Genomic DNA, 12561 nt, shown 5'->3' with positions numbered 1-12561 from the left:
TAAATTCTCCATGTGGGTAAAACAACACTGTGTTTTAATTCCAGTAATATTTTCTTCAATTTAGCATGTATCATTCTGCGATTGCTGTCCCAGACTGTTCTGGTATAGCTCCTTTTGCTCCAAAGTATGACCCTTCATGAGCTGTGAACTACTTCAGAAGGATAGGTTGCAGGTCCTGATCTTTTTAGCCTCCATCATGCAAAAGCAAACAAGGCCACCTTTTATGCCTAATCCTTGGCTCGGCCTTGGCCTCAGACATACTCCATATTTATCTGAGCAGGTATAACAGTTCTGACTAGAAATGGCCATTAGAGTGATAATTCCGGGAGGCCAGCACACTTCTTCTCATTGTGCTCTGTTTGCTTCAGCCGAGAATGTCTTATTTGCTCAGTAATCAATGCAAATCCTACAAAATTCCAGAGAAAATGAGCTAAAGAAAATTCCAATAGAGATTATCTTTACAGGCTCACTTTTTATCTAAGCCATACATAAGCCAAACCTTCCTATTACCTGTGTTATCATCACTTGGGCACAGGTCGCACTAGTTGGCCTCATTCACATATTCAGCACATGAAAATAAATGTAATGTTAATGGTGCAGTTCATGGGGCTAATGGAATCATATTTCTATTTGCACTGTACATAGGTACAAGTATGTGTCTGGCCCATAGGGGCAAGTATGTGTCTGGCCTCTATTCGCACCTTTGCTCATGTATTTGTGCATGTTTTAAACATAAGGGGATAAAGGTAAGGGAATGGCGCTGCCTACATTATGGTATGTAATAATTAGACAGGAATGTATGCACAATGATGTGTAAATAAATAAATAAGTGATTAAATAAATAAACAAGTAAGTCCAAGGGTATATAAATAGATAAATAAATAATTAATTGAGCATAAAATGAAGCAATAAATAGTCTCAAATCAATACAGGGTAATAATCAGTGAAAGGTGCCAACCTAACTGAATAGCAAAATAAAGTGTATATAAAGTGACTAAGTGCATACAAATGTATAAGCGACAAATCACATATGTGCAAAATATAAATTGAATAGTAAAGAATGAATAAATATATAAATATATAAGGTGACCGGTGCAAATAATTGATGAGTGCTAAAAAAGTGATTCAGTGCCAGCATATATAATGTGCTGTATGCAACAGGTGACAAATAACTGGTGGTCCAACAATGAGTGGAGATAAGGTGACGTAATTAGTCCATATATATGACACTGAAAATCTTTCTATGACAAAAAATGTTGAATACAACCCCGTGGTGGGTGGCGAGTGAGGTGCTCAGTGACCTCTATGGAAGGTAGCCCACTCACCAGAAATACCCACCCCACACAGAGGTATAGAGCGGGTATATGGATATGGCAGGTAATCCCTCAATTGAATCCTGTTCCTCTCCGGGGGTCCTTGGATAGGGGTATATCTGGAGTTTCCAGAAAGGCTCTGGTGTAGTTTCTACATGTAGGCCCAGGAGTCAGGGGGTCCGCTTTCTTATGAGGTGTATACTCCGGTAGTAGCCAGGTATATAATGTTCTTTTCTGCACTTAGCCTCCTTGGGTTATGCCTTTTGGCTATGTCCTGGGCAATTTTTTAGCTACCAGGACTCAGGGCCTAGCCTATGCACTTGCACGGGCACAATTTATTTTTTCTTTCATGTTTTTGTCATCCTGCACTTTTGCTTGTGTCTTTTTTACTTGGATGAAGAGTGTGGGTCTTTGGTATTACCCTGAAGTATAGAGGGAGGATGTATGTCCATTAGGTTCCTTCCTCCCCTAAACAGGAAGGGAGGTCTCTCTTCGGGAGAGCCTCTTACCTAGTACTCGTTGGTCGCCTTTGGCTGACCATGAGGAAAAGGGTCTGCCAGGTCTTTTGGCTAGGTTGACCATGTTCAATCCTTGCCCCTCCCAGGAGCCTTGTGCCTCAGGGGGTGGACAAAAGGCACACCCTTAAGTGCACTTTTTTTTTGTGTTTGTCTCACATGCACTTTTTTTGTTCACTTACGAGTTTTTGCTTTTGAGCACCACCCTGGAAAGAAAACAGAAATGTCTGGTATGATGCGGTGTGTTAACCCATGCACATTAATGTACTGTGCCTTAAGTCAGCCCATACTTTGTGCCAACACACTGCAAAAGCCCAGTAAAATGCATATGACCCATTTTTTCCACCACAGCAAACCACAAATTATGACAATGAATACCCTAAGCCGTCCTTCCGTCTTCCTTTCAGACAGCGACTCAGAGACAGAAGATCCTTGTCTGGGTTTTGATTTTGGCCTTGTTCCCCCCTGGTCAGGGCAGTAAGAGAAGCCCTAAACTGGGAAGATACAGCGGTCTCTCCTCCCAAACAGAGAAAATTCTTTAAGCAACTGAATAAAGATCGTCTGAATTTCCCATTCCTAGGAGAGTTGGGAGAGGTTATTATAGTCCCCACCTCAGGTGGATGCAGGTGTGATGAGATTCGTCAAGCATGTGACCCTTCTGTTGCAAGATACAGTGTCTTTTAAGGACGTTTTGCAAAGACAGATCAATACCGATCTTAAACAAATCTATCTAATGGCAGGCATGGCTTTCAAACCGGCCTTAGCTCTAGCAGCAATGTCCAAAGAATGGAGATTTGGATGGACAGTGTGGATGAGACTCTTAGGAGTGTCTTGGAAGAGGGGGTCAGAAGCTCCCACATTCAAGAGCTGAAAATGGCATCAGCTTTCTTGGGAGATGCGTCCATCAACATCATCTACCTTGTGGCTCAGGTTATGCTATCCTCTGTCCCTGCTAAGTGCCCACTGACTACGACAATGGTTAGCTGATCCTGCATCAAAGCAGGTGTGGTGTCGGATTTTGTTTGAGGGCTCCTCCCTCTTCGGTAATAAGCTAGAAAACATTATAACCCGGGCCACGGGTGGTAGGTCTGGGTTCCTTCCCCAAGACAGACGCAGGCTAAATCAGAAACGGGCTCACCCCAGGAAGCAAAATACAGACCGGCTATGGAGGGACACAGCTACAAGCCCAGCAGAGAGTTTGTGAGAAGTTGAAAGTCAAGACAGTCCTCCTTTCCGGAAAACCCCTAAGGGTATTTCTACTGGTGACCAGGAGGCCACTAAGTCCTTTTGAGATTGAGCCCGTTCAGACATGTTGGATGGAGGCTGGCCTTCTACACTTTCAGACATGTCTGGCCAGCCTCAATCCGGGATTCCTGGACCATCAGAACTGTCTCTTTGGGGCATTCCTTGGCTCTTAGCAGCCCTCCCAGGCTCAGGTTCATCCTCACTTCCCTCACTTTCGGCAGAGAAAAGGCAGGCGCTTCTGTCCTACGTAGAATGCCTGATAGCTCAGGGTGCCTCTGTTCCCATCCCGGAAAACTGATTCGTTTCTATAGACCTGAAGGATGCCTATTTTCATGTCCCTGTAGCAAGAAACTTCCAACAGTTCATCCGCCTCACCATCGGTCAGACTCATCTACAGCTTACCTGTCTCCCCTTGGGGCTCTCAACATCACCTCGCATGTTTTCAAAAGTCTTGTTGGCGGTAGTAGCCTTAATAAGAGTCAGAGGTATCGGGCTCCATCATTACCTAGACGATTTTCACCTCATATCTCAAGACAGGATTAAACTTCTGGAACACATGGGTCAAGTCATTGCCACTCTCCAGGAATTCGGGTGGATCCTGAACATGGAGAAGAGTCATCTGGAACCCACACAGTCCCTCGTGTTTCTTGGGGCTCAGTATTACATGGCAAGAGACACCATCTCTTTGCCCGAAGAAAAAAATTCTGGTGGTCCGAGACATGGTACAGGAGAATCTCCTGTACCATGCCCGCAGAACTGCATCTCCTGAGATGCAGGGGCTGTGGAGGAGTCTTACTTACCTTTTGGTGAGCCGCCATACATTTAAAAACACGTCACCGCGCATGCGCCATCTGCCCGGGAATAGCCAAACGTGTAAAGGCTTTCCCGAGTGGTGGCGACGCATGCGCAATGCGCATGTCGGGCCGACGGCAGCCGTCTTTTTTACATGTATCAGCAGCCCCAGGGCAGGGGGACTTGCCGGCCTACCGGGAAATTTCCCGGTATCCTGGTAGGCCAGTCCGGCCCTGTCCGCTGGTCCCCGATTTCTTCTTGTTACTCGGATCGGATTAGGACAAGCCTCTCTTGATCAAAGAACTTACTCTCAAAACAGTTCTCCTGGTGGCCATCACATCAGCGAAAGAAGATTTCCGAGAATCGAGGTCTGGGCTCGAAGGAGCCTTTTCTAAACTTCTTTCTAGACAGAGTGGTCCTAATTCCTATGCTGGGATCAAACACCAAGGTTACCTCTGTTTTTCTCCCCACCTTCAGATCAAGTGAAAATTCTTCGTAGTCCATCCTCTTGATGTGGGCAATACCCTGAAGCAGTATCTAGAAGCCACGGCTACCTTTTAACAGTCTGAGTATCTATTTGTTCTTTTTTATGGGAAGAACAAGGGAATGCGTGCTTCGCCAAGGTCAATTATTGCATGGATCGTGCAGGCCATTCAGTGGGCCTATAAAGCACCTCCAGAAGCGGTGACAGCACACTCAACCCAAAGTGTCTCATTATCTTGGGCAGTCTCAAGGCACGTCGCCCACGAAGTAATCTGCAGGGCAGCCTCCTGGTCTTCTATTAACACTTTTTTGACCTATTAATGTGTTGAGCTGGTTGTCTTATCTTCGGTGAACTTTGGTGTACAAGTACTGTTGTTTAATGGTATCAATTAAAATTTTTCTGTTCAGCATCTGCCCACCCGGCTGTCTACGGCAAGTAATTTCCCAAAGGTATGCTGCCACGGAGTCTGTCAGGAAAACAGAAAATTGTCTATCAAATACTTACCATAATTTTCCTTTCCTGATGGACTCCATGGCAGCAGCAGTCCCCTCCCAGTTTCTGAGTAGGCTAGTTACAGAACATGGATGCTGAATGGGAGCAAAGATTTATGGGAGTGGGGTCCTATAGGATAGGAGTGGAGTCGGGGCTAAACCCAAACGTATGCTGCCATGGAGTCCAACAGGAAAGGAAAATTACAGTAAGTATTTGATAGACAATTTTCTATTTTTGCTTCCATGTGCATTTTAAGGCAGCAGGGGAGAATGGGAAAGGTATTTACTCCCTGTGGAGCCTGCTATAAAGAGAACCTGGTACTTCGCCTACTCCAGACAAAGGACAGACCCACTTTATTAACAAAAGTAAGCTGAGAATTTGCTGTAACTTTTGAGCTCTTTAAGAGCTTGTGTATATAGGCTTTGAGCTTGACAATGACATCAGTTTCAAATGCTTCTGAGATCAATCAGAATTTATTGATAGGTGCATTTGACCTGCAGTTGACCTCTTTCTGAAATGCACTTGACTTGTTTCAAGAGCCTCTTGCATTCCCATAGACTTGCATGAAAATGCTAAACCCATTTGAAGTAAACAAAGACCCTTAGGCAAACCTGACACATCCTCATTGCTCTTAAGAAGTCTGTATTTGTGGCAGTGACATACCTCCTCCATTCTTGTAGCAAAGGTAGGGAAACCTCCATACATTCCCCAATCCAATAATCTCTCCAGCCACTGACAAGACAAACTCCATCTTGTTCTTCCATTGTCCTCTCTCTGTCATGTGTTGCTCAGTCGCCTCCTTCTCCATCAGTGGCTGAGCTGGAAAGGATTCCCCATTCACCACGGCTCCCGGGACCTTGTTATCCATGGTACCTGAAAGAGAAAGCAGACATGGTCTATGGTCCAATCTTAGTGTAGCACTCAGCACCAGAGGGGTCACTGTAGATTACCCCAGGTCTTTCTTGCTAGTAGCGAGGCTGCTGGCCACAAGCACAATTCCAAGAAAACTGACAATTCAGGCTCAGTCTAGAGGATGCATTTTTAGAATTATTGCTGAATAACATGACCTGTCTCAGAGGGGGTTAGAAAAAGTTAAGGATACTCCAAATTACATTAGAATCAAGAGTAGGACAGAGTTCTTAGCACAAATCCTTATAGTATAAGGCACACATGAAAGTCCCTGCCACCCAGCTTCCACAAGTAATTCCTCAGTGAGAGAGATAAAGCTCTTTTTCTCTAGACCAGGATTCTAAAACAGTGCCCTCCAGCAAAAGTCCCTTTAGTCATTTTCTCCCGGCCCTTAATCCAGCACCTGCTGAGGCCCAATTGCAATTCTTAAGCACACTCTAGCTGCCTCCCAGGAGCTGCAGCCCCATGAGAACCGGGACCCTTAAAGCAGAGGAAGTACACCCTGGCTAAGCCTCCCAAACATTTATCACCTCTCTAACCACCTTCTGGACAACCCCCCTTCCAGGGATTGGCTAAGGCATGATAAATATTCATTGCTCCCTTCCCTATATTTTAGAAGCAGATAGGAGAAATCAAACACCCAGCTTAGAAAGCCCTGACCAGACAGAAACAATAGATCACAGCTCCACTGACTACAGTGAGGCCAAAAACTAAATTTAGCCTAACAACCTAACTGGAGGAGGGTGCTACATCAGTGTAATCAGAAAGTATTATTCATTCAGAATAAAGTCAGAAACTAAAAACTTCCAAGATGGTCTACACAGCATTAAAGCCCCTGTTTCATCAAGGGTAAGACAACAGAGGCAATTTAACGGTAAAATTGTCTACCAGACACATAACATCTCGATCTGTTACCAATATCTTTTTAGTAATTTCAAAGCACAATTAGTATGTGCAACATTAAGATTTTTGTATTTCATAAAAATGTGTAAATGCTTCCTCTAGTAGACATCAGTTTTGCCAGGAACGTCATCTTTATTCCTTCTTACAAACTTCTGACATAAATTAAGTTAGCCTAAGGCACCTTTCACACAGGCTTTCCGAAAAATCAGGTCCGCCTGTCAGTTTTTTCAGGCGGACCTGATCGGAGGCTCACTGCACCCCTATGGGGCAGCGGATGTCAGCGGCGACATCTCCACACCCGCTGCTCTCCGATCCAATCCTGTCCATGAAATCCAGACGGATGGTAACCCTATTTTCCATCCGTCTGGAGGATCGGATCAGATAGGATCGGATTAAAACGGACAGGCGGTCCGTTTTCATCCGATTCCCCATAGAGGAGATCGGGGATCTGACAGCTCTGGTGATGGAAGTGTCATCTGCCTGCTCAGCAGGGATCAGCGGATCGATCCCTGCTGAGAAAAATGAAGTGCGCCTGGCGGAAAGCTTGTGTGAAAGGACCCAAAGCACAGTGTGATTTCTGTCTGCTTTGTCTTCCCTCTGCTACACTATATTACCAAAAGTATTGGGACGCCTGCCTTTACACGCACATGAACTTTAATGGCATCCCAGTCTTAGTCGGTAGGGTTCAATATTGAGTTGGCCCACCCTTTTCAGCTATAACAGATTCAACTCTTCTGGGAAGGCTGTCCACAAGGTTTAGGAGTGTGTCTATGGGAATCTTTGACCATTCTACTAAAAGCGCATTTATCAGGTTAGACACTGATGTGGACGAGAAGGCCTGGCTCGCAGTCTCCATGCTAATTCATCCCAAAGTTGTTTTATCGGGTTGTGGTCAGGACTCTGTGCATGCCATTTAAGTTCCTTCACCCTAAACTCACTCATCCATGTCTTTATAGACTTTGCTTTGTGCACTGGTGCGCAGTCATGTTGGAACAGGAAGGGGCCATCCCTAAACTGTTCCCACAAAGTTGGGAGCATGAAATTGTCCAAAATGTCTTGGTATGCTGACGCCTTAAAAGTTCCTTTCACTGGCACTAAGGAACCAAGCCCAACCCTTGATAAACAACCCCACACCAAAATCCCCCCTCCACCAAATTATTTGGATTAGTGCACAAAGCAAGGTCCATAAAGTTTTCTTACCTGCTTGTTCCCAGTGTACACATATAGCTGTAAATACAGTACAGTGAGTGATCGTTGTCACCCTAGGGCAGAAAGTGTGTTTCTGGCAGGAATACCAAGTAAAAATAAAGGGAAGAAAGCTTGAAAAAAGAAAACTAACACAGCCATCACATGTAAGGTATGGTAAGCTACAATATTTTCAGTTGTGCCTTTACTAGACCAATGTAATCTAAAGATGCCACATCCTAAACAATAATTACAAAAACAGTTTACATGGGGAGAAGGATTTTAAGGCACCACAATATGACAATGTAAAAGTATAAAAAACGACAAAGCTTTTATTGGTGTATAACATTAAAGAAAGACCAACAGGTCTATACATAATGATTTGCATATACATATAATAGCTCAAAACGTGATTCTAAACCGCCACTGAAAAGGTATCTTCAGCACTATAAAGAGTGCCTAAAGTGTTTATATATACTCTTAACGCATTTCAACTCACAAGGAGCATGAGACTTCTTCAGGGGTTGTTACACTGGTGGATTAATAAATGTTATACATACTGCAACATATAAAAGGGTGAGTGCATTCACCAAAGACAGCCTAAAGCCTAGTACACACAGGCTGCATGTTGATTGGGTGTGCCCAAAAAAGGTCTGCCAATCGGCTCCCGAGAAGTGATATCAGCAAATAGATGAGAACGCTGACCAGAGTGTTCTGGCGGGGGAGGGGGGAGTGAGAATATGGGCCGTCCCCATCAGAACACAACAGCACAGCAAGGGAGATTGCTGTACCAACATCTTATGGTTAGTACAGCGGCTTCTAGGGAGCTGTCAGTTTTTTTTCTATCAGCCCTAGTGTATACTAGGCTTTAAGGTGTGAGTCTGGTACAGCACCAGGGAAACCCATACAGCCGCCAAAAGATATACTAGCCCAAAGAGCTAACAAACTCCCAAATGATGAGTTGTGGTGGTAAAATGGTGCTAATTCAATCAGAGGACATCAAGGTACTAATCAAAAAATATCCAAATTGGGCCATTATTAAAGTCCTTCAAGAGACATAAGAGAGAGGCTTAACAGCACCACCACATGATCCAGCCAGTCAGCAATGCATTGCTGGTCTTTATTTTAATGTTATACACCAGTAAGTACTGAGTACCTAAGTGTCAGTGAGTACCTGAGTGTCAGGGAGTGCCTTGAGTGTCAGGGAGTGCCTTGAGTGTCAGCGAGTGCCTTGAGTGTCAGCGAGTGCCTGAGTGTGAGAAAGTAGAGATAGGAAGCTAGAAAACAGCTAATCAGGACAGACTTAAATTTCTGAATCCCCATTAGAGTAGATAGTGGGTACGATGCCCGGCGGGTGTGGAGATGCGACTCGGTGCACATCTTGTGGCATGTATACATTCCTCGATCATGCGATCGAGAGCTAATACAGCCGCACAAAATGTAAGCACGTTGCTTCCCTGGAAGCTCAGGTCCTGAATCTAGGGAAGGAACTGGCAACGCTGATAAGAATCTCCATATTTAATGAGAGCTGGGAACGTACCCGTCAAGTGCAGGCAGGGACCTGCACAGAGGAGGGCGGAGATACAAGATTGCAGGCATCAGAGCAGAGTAGTTGGGTGATAGTTAGGAGGGGTAGAAGGGAACAAGGCAAGGAGGCCCGTCCTGGGCTGGAGCATCCCAATAAATACGCCCTGTTGCATGATGTTGGGGAAACCAGTCAGGGACTAGCATTGCTGGAGCAGAGTGACGCCCCTAGCTGCCAGGGGAAAAACTCCTCCAGTGAGGGCGGGAGCAAGGGAAAGGAAAGACAGGTTCTGGTGGTAGGGGATTCAGTTATTAGAAGGACAGAGAGGGCAATCTGTCAAAAAGACTGTAGATGCCAAACTGTCAGTTGTTTACCGGGCGCTCGGGTTCGGCACATCACCGATCTGGTAGATAGATTATTGGGTGGGGCTGGGGAAGAGCCAGCTGTCATGGTACACGTGGGTACCAATGACAAAGTCAGAGGGAGATGGAGAGTCCTAAAAAACGATTTCAGGGACTTATAAGCTAAATTGAGGAGTAGGACCTCCAAGGAAGTATTTTCAGAAATACTACCTGTACCTCGAGCCACGCCAGAGAGGCAGCAGGAGATTATGGAAGTAAACAAGTGGCTGAGGAGCTGGTGTAGTAAGGAGGGTTTCGGGTTCCTGGAGAACTGGGCCAACTTCTCAGTCAGCTACCGGCTCTTTAGTAGGGACATATTGCACCTAAATGGGGAGAGTGCAGCCGTACTGGGTGAGAAGATGGCCAACAAGTTAGAGGGGCTTTTAAAATACGTGATGGGGGGGGAGGGTACAGATGTAGAATTAGCCAGCGGGGAGCAAGGTTTAGCGGGCACAAATGGGGACATTAGCGGTAGTGTGTTCAGAGTTCCTAAACCCAAGGTCGGTATGGGGAAAAATCGAAAGAGCAGCCTAAAAACAACACCAAACAAGGATATAGTATGCAACCAGACAAAATTACGAGGTTTGTATACCAATGCTAGAAGTCTGGCCAACAAGATGTGAGAGCTGGAGCTGCTAATGTATGAGGAGGACTTAGATTTTGTGGGGATTTAAGAGACTTGGTTTGACAGCTCTCATGATTGGCTGGTGACCATTCAGGGGTACTCCCTTTATCGCAGAGATAAAGAAGGTTAAAAAGGGGGAGGGGTATGTCTGTATATTAAGAATAGTGTACAGGTAAATATGAGGGACGATATTAATAATGGAGCTAAGGAGGAGGTAGAATGCCTATGGGTAGAACTTCAAAGGGAAGGCACTATGGGGAAAGTAATATTGGGCGTATGCTATAGGCCCCCCAACCAGATGGAGGAAGGGGAGGCAGACCTCCTATCACAGCTTGGATTGGCAGCAAGGATGGGAAATGTCATTATAATGGGGGACTTTAATTATCCAGATATAGACTGGGCAGAAGAAACCACGCATTCATCCAATGCTCAACAGTTTCTAGATGTTTTGCAGGACAATTTCATGGGTCAGATGGTGAACGCACCGACAAGAAACAATGCGGTACTATACCTACTGATTACCAACAATACGGACCTGATCATGGATATAGAAATACGGGGCAACTTAGGAAACAGTGACCATAGATCAATTTGTTTCAGTATAAATCATAGTAATAGGAAATGCAAGGGTAATATAAGGACACTGAATTTCAAAAGAACCACGTTCCCTAAACTGTGCTCTTTGCTAGACAATACAAAATGGGATAGAACCCTGGGAACAAAGGACACGGAGGAAAAATGGGAGCGCTTCAAGAACATACTAAACAAAGGGATTGGCCAGTGCATTCTAAAGGGGAATAAATTTAAAAGAGAAAAAAAAACCCTGGGTGGCTAAACTCCAACATAAAAATGCATATTAATACTAAAGAAAAGGCCTTAAAAAATACAAGGCTGAGGGGTTATTGGCAGCATTCCAACATTACAAAGAGTGCAATAAGAAATGTAAAGGCGGCTAAAATAGAACAGGAGAGACATATAGCAGAAGAGAGTAAAAAAACCCCAAGAAATTCTTTAAGTATATAAATAGTAAGAAAGCGAGGCCAGAACACATTGGCCCCATAAAAGACGACGAAGGGAAGCTGACCACAGAGGACAGAGAGAAGGCGAAAGTGTTAAATAATTTCTTCTCTTCAGTCTTCACAAAAGAATTGGGGGGCTACAGTAACCCAGCTTGTAATGATAAATTAAATAATACACCTCAGGAAGTACCCCCATGGTTAACAGAGGATAGACTTAGAACTAAACTAGAGAAACTTAACATAAATAAATCACCGGGACCAGATGGCTTGTACCCGAGGGTTCTTAAAGAACTCAACCAGGTGATAGCCAGACCATTATTCTTGATCTTTACGGATAGTCTACAGACGGGTATGGTGCCAGCTTATTGGAAAAAAGCCAACATGGTACCAATATTTAAAAAAGGGCTGAGGTATATCCCGGGTAACTATAGCCCGGTCAGCCTAACATCAGTAGTCTGCAAGATTTTGGAGGGGATGTTAAGGTACTATATACAAGACTTTAGTAATGAAAATGGTATCATTAGTAGTAATCAGCATGGATTCATGAAAAATAGTTCTTGCCAGACCAATCTATTAACCTTCTATGATGAAGTGAGTTGGCATCTAGATAAAGGAAGGCCTGTGTATGTGGTGTATCTGGACTTTGCAAAGGCCTTTGACACAGTTCCCCACAATAGCTTACTGTACAAACTAAGGTACGTAGGTATGGACCATAGGGTGAGTACCTTGATAGAGAACTGGCTCCGGGGGCAAGTCCAGAGGGTGGTGATAAATGGGGAGTACTCGGATTGGGTGGGTGTGGAAAGTGGGGTCCCCCAAGGATCTGTTCTGGGACCAATCCTGTTTACTTTATTTATAAACAATCTAGAGGAGGGGATATCTAGCACAATCTCTGTATTTGCAGATGATACTAAACTAAGCAGGGCAATAACTTCTCTGCAGGATGTGGAAACCTTACAAGCAGACCTGAACAAAATAATGAGGTGGGCAACTACATGGCAGATGAGGTTTAATGTTGAAAAATGTAAGGTAATGCACTTGGACGTCAGAAACACGAAACCAAGCTACTTGCTAGGGGGTAACCTCTGGGTGAATCTAGGATGTAAAAGGACCTGGGGGTACTAGTGGACAACAGGCTTGGCAGTGGCATGCA

General features: G+C 44.6%; 1 protein-coding gene across 1 annotated transcript in view; it reads right to left on the bottom strand.

Annotated features, from left to right (window-relative positions):
• LOC309553435 (sodium- and chloride-dependent GABA transporter 2-like) overlaps nucleotides 1-12561 on the bottom strand; it is an 83478-nt gene that overhangs the window by 57703 nt on the left and 13214 nt on the right. Inside the window, exon 2 of the mRNA XM_082254632.1 lies at nucleotides 5505-5714. Within this exon, the coding sequence (XP_082110758.1) occupies nucleotides 5505-5709 (205 nt within the window). The 5' untranslated portion in view covers nucleotides 5710-5714. The remainder of the gene's footprint in view (nucleotides 1-5504; nucleotides 5715-12561) is intronic.

The sequence above is a fragment of the Pelophylax lessonae genome (genome assembly GCF_965119305.1).
Source record: "Pelophylax lessonae genome assembly, chromosome: 4".
Classification (NCBI taxonomy): Eukaryota; Metazoa; Chordata; class Amphibia; order Anura; family Ranidae; genus Pelophylax; species Pelophylax lessonae.
The sequence above is the reverse complement of the archived record's forward strand: the minus strand, read 5'-3'. Positions and strand labels throughout refer to the sequence as shown.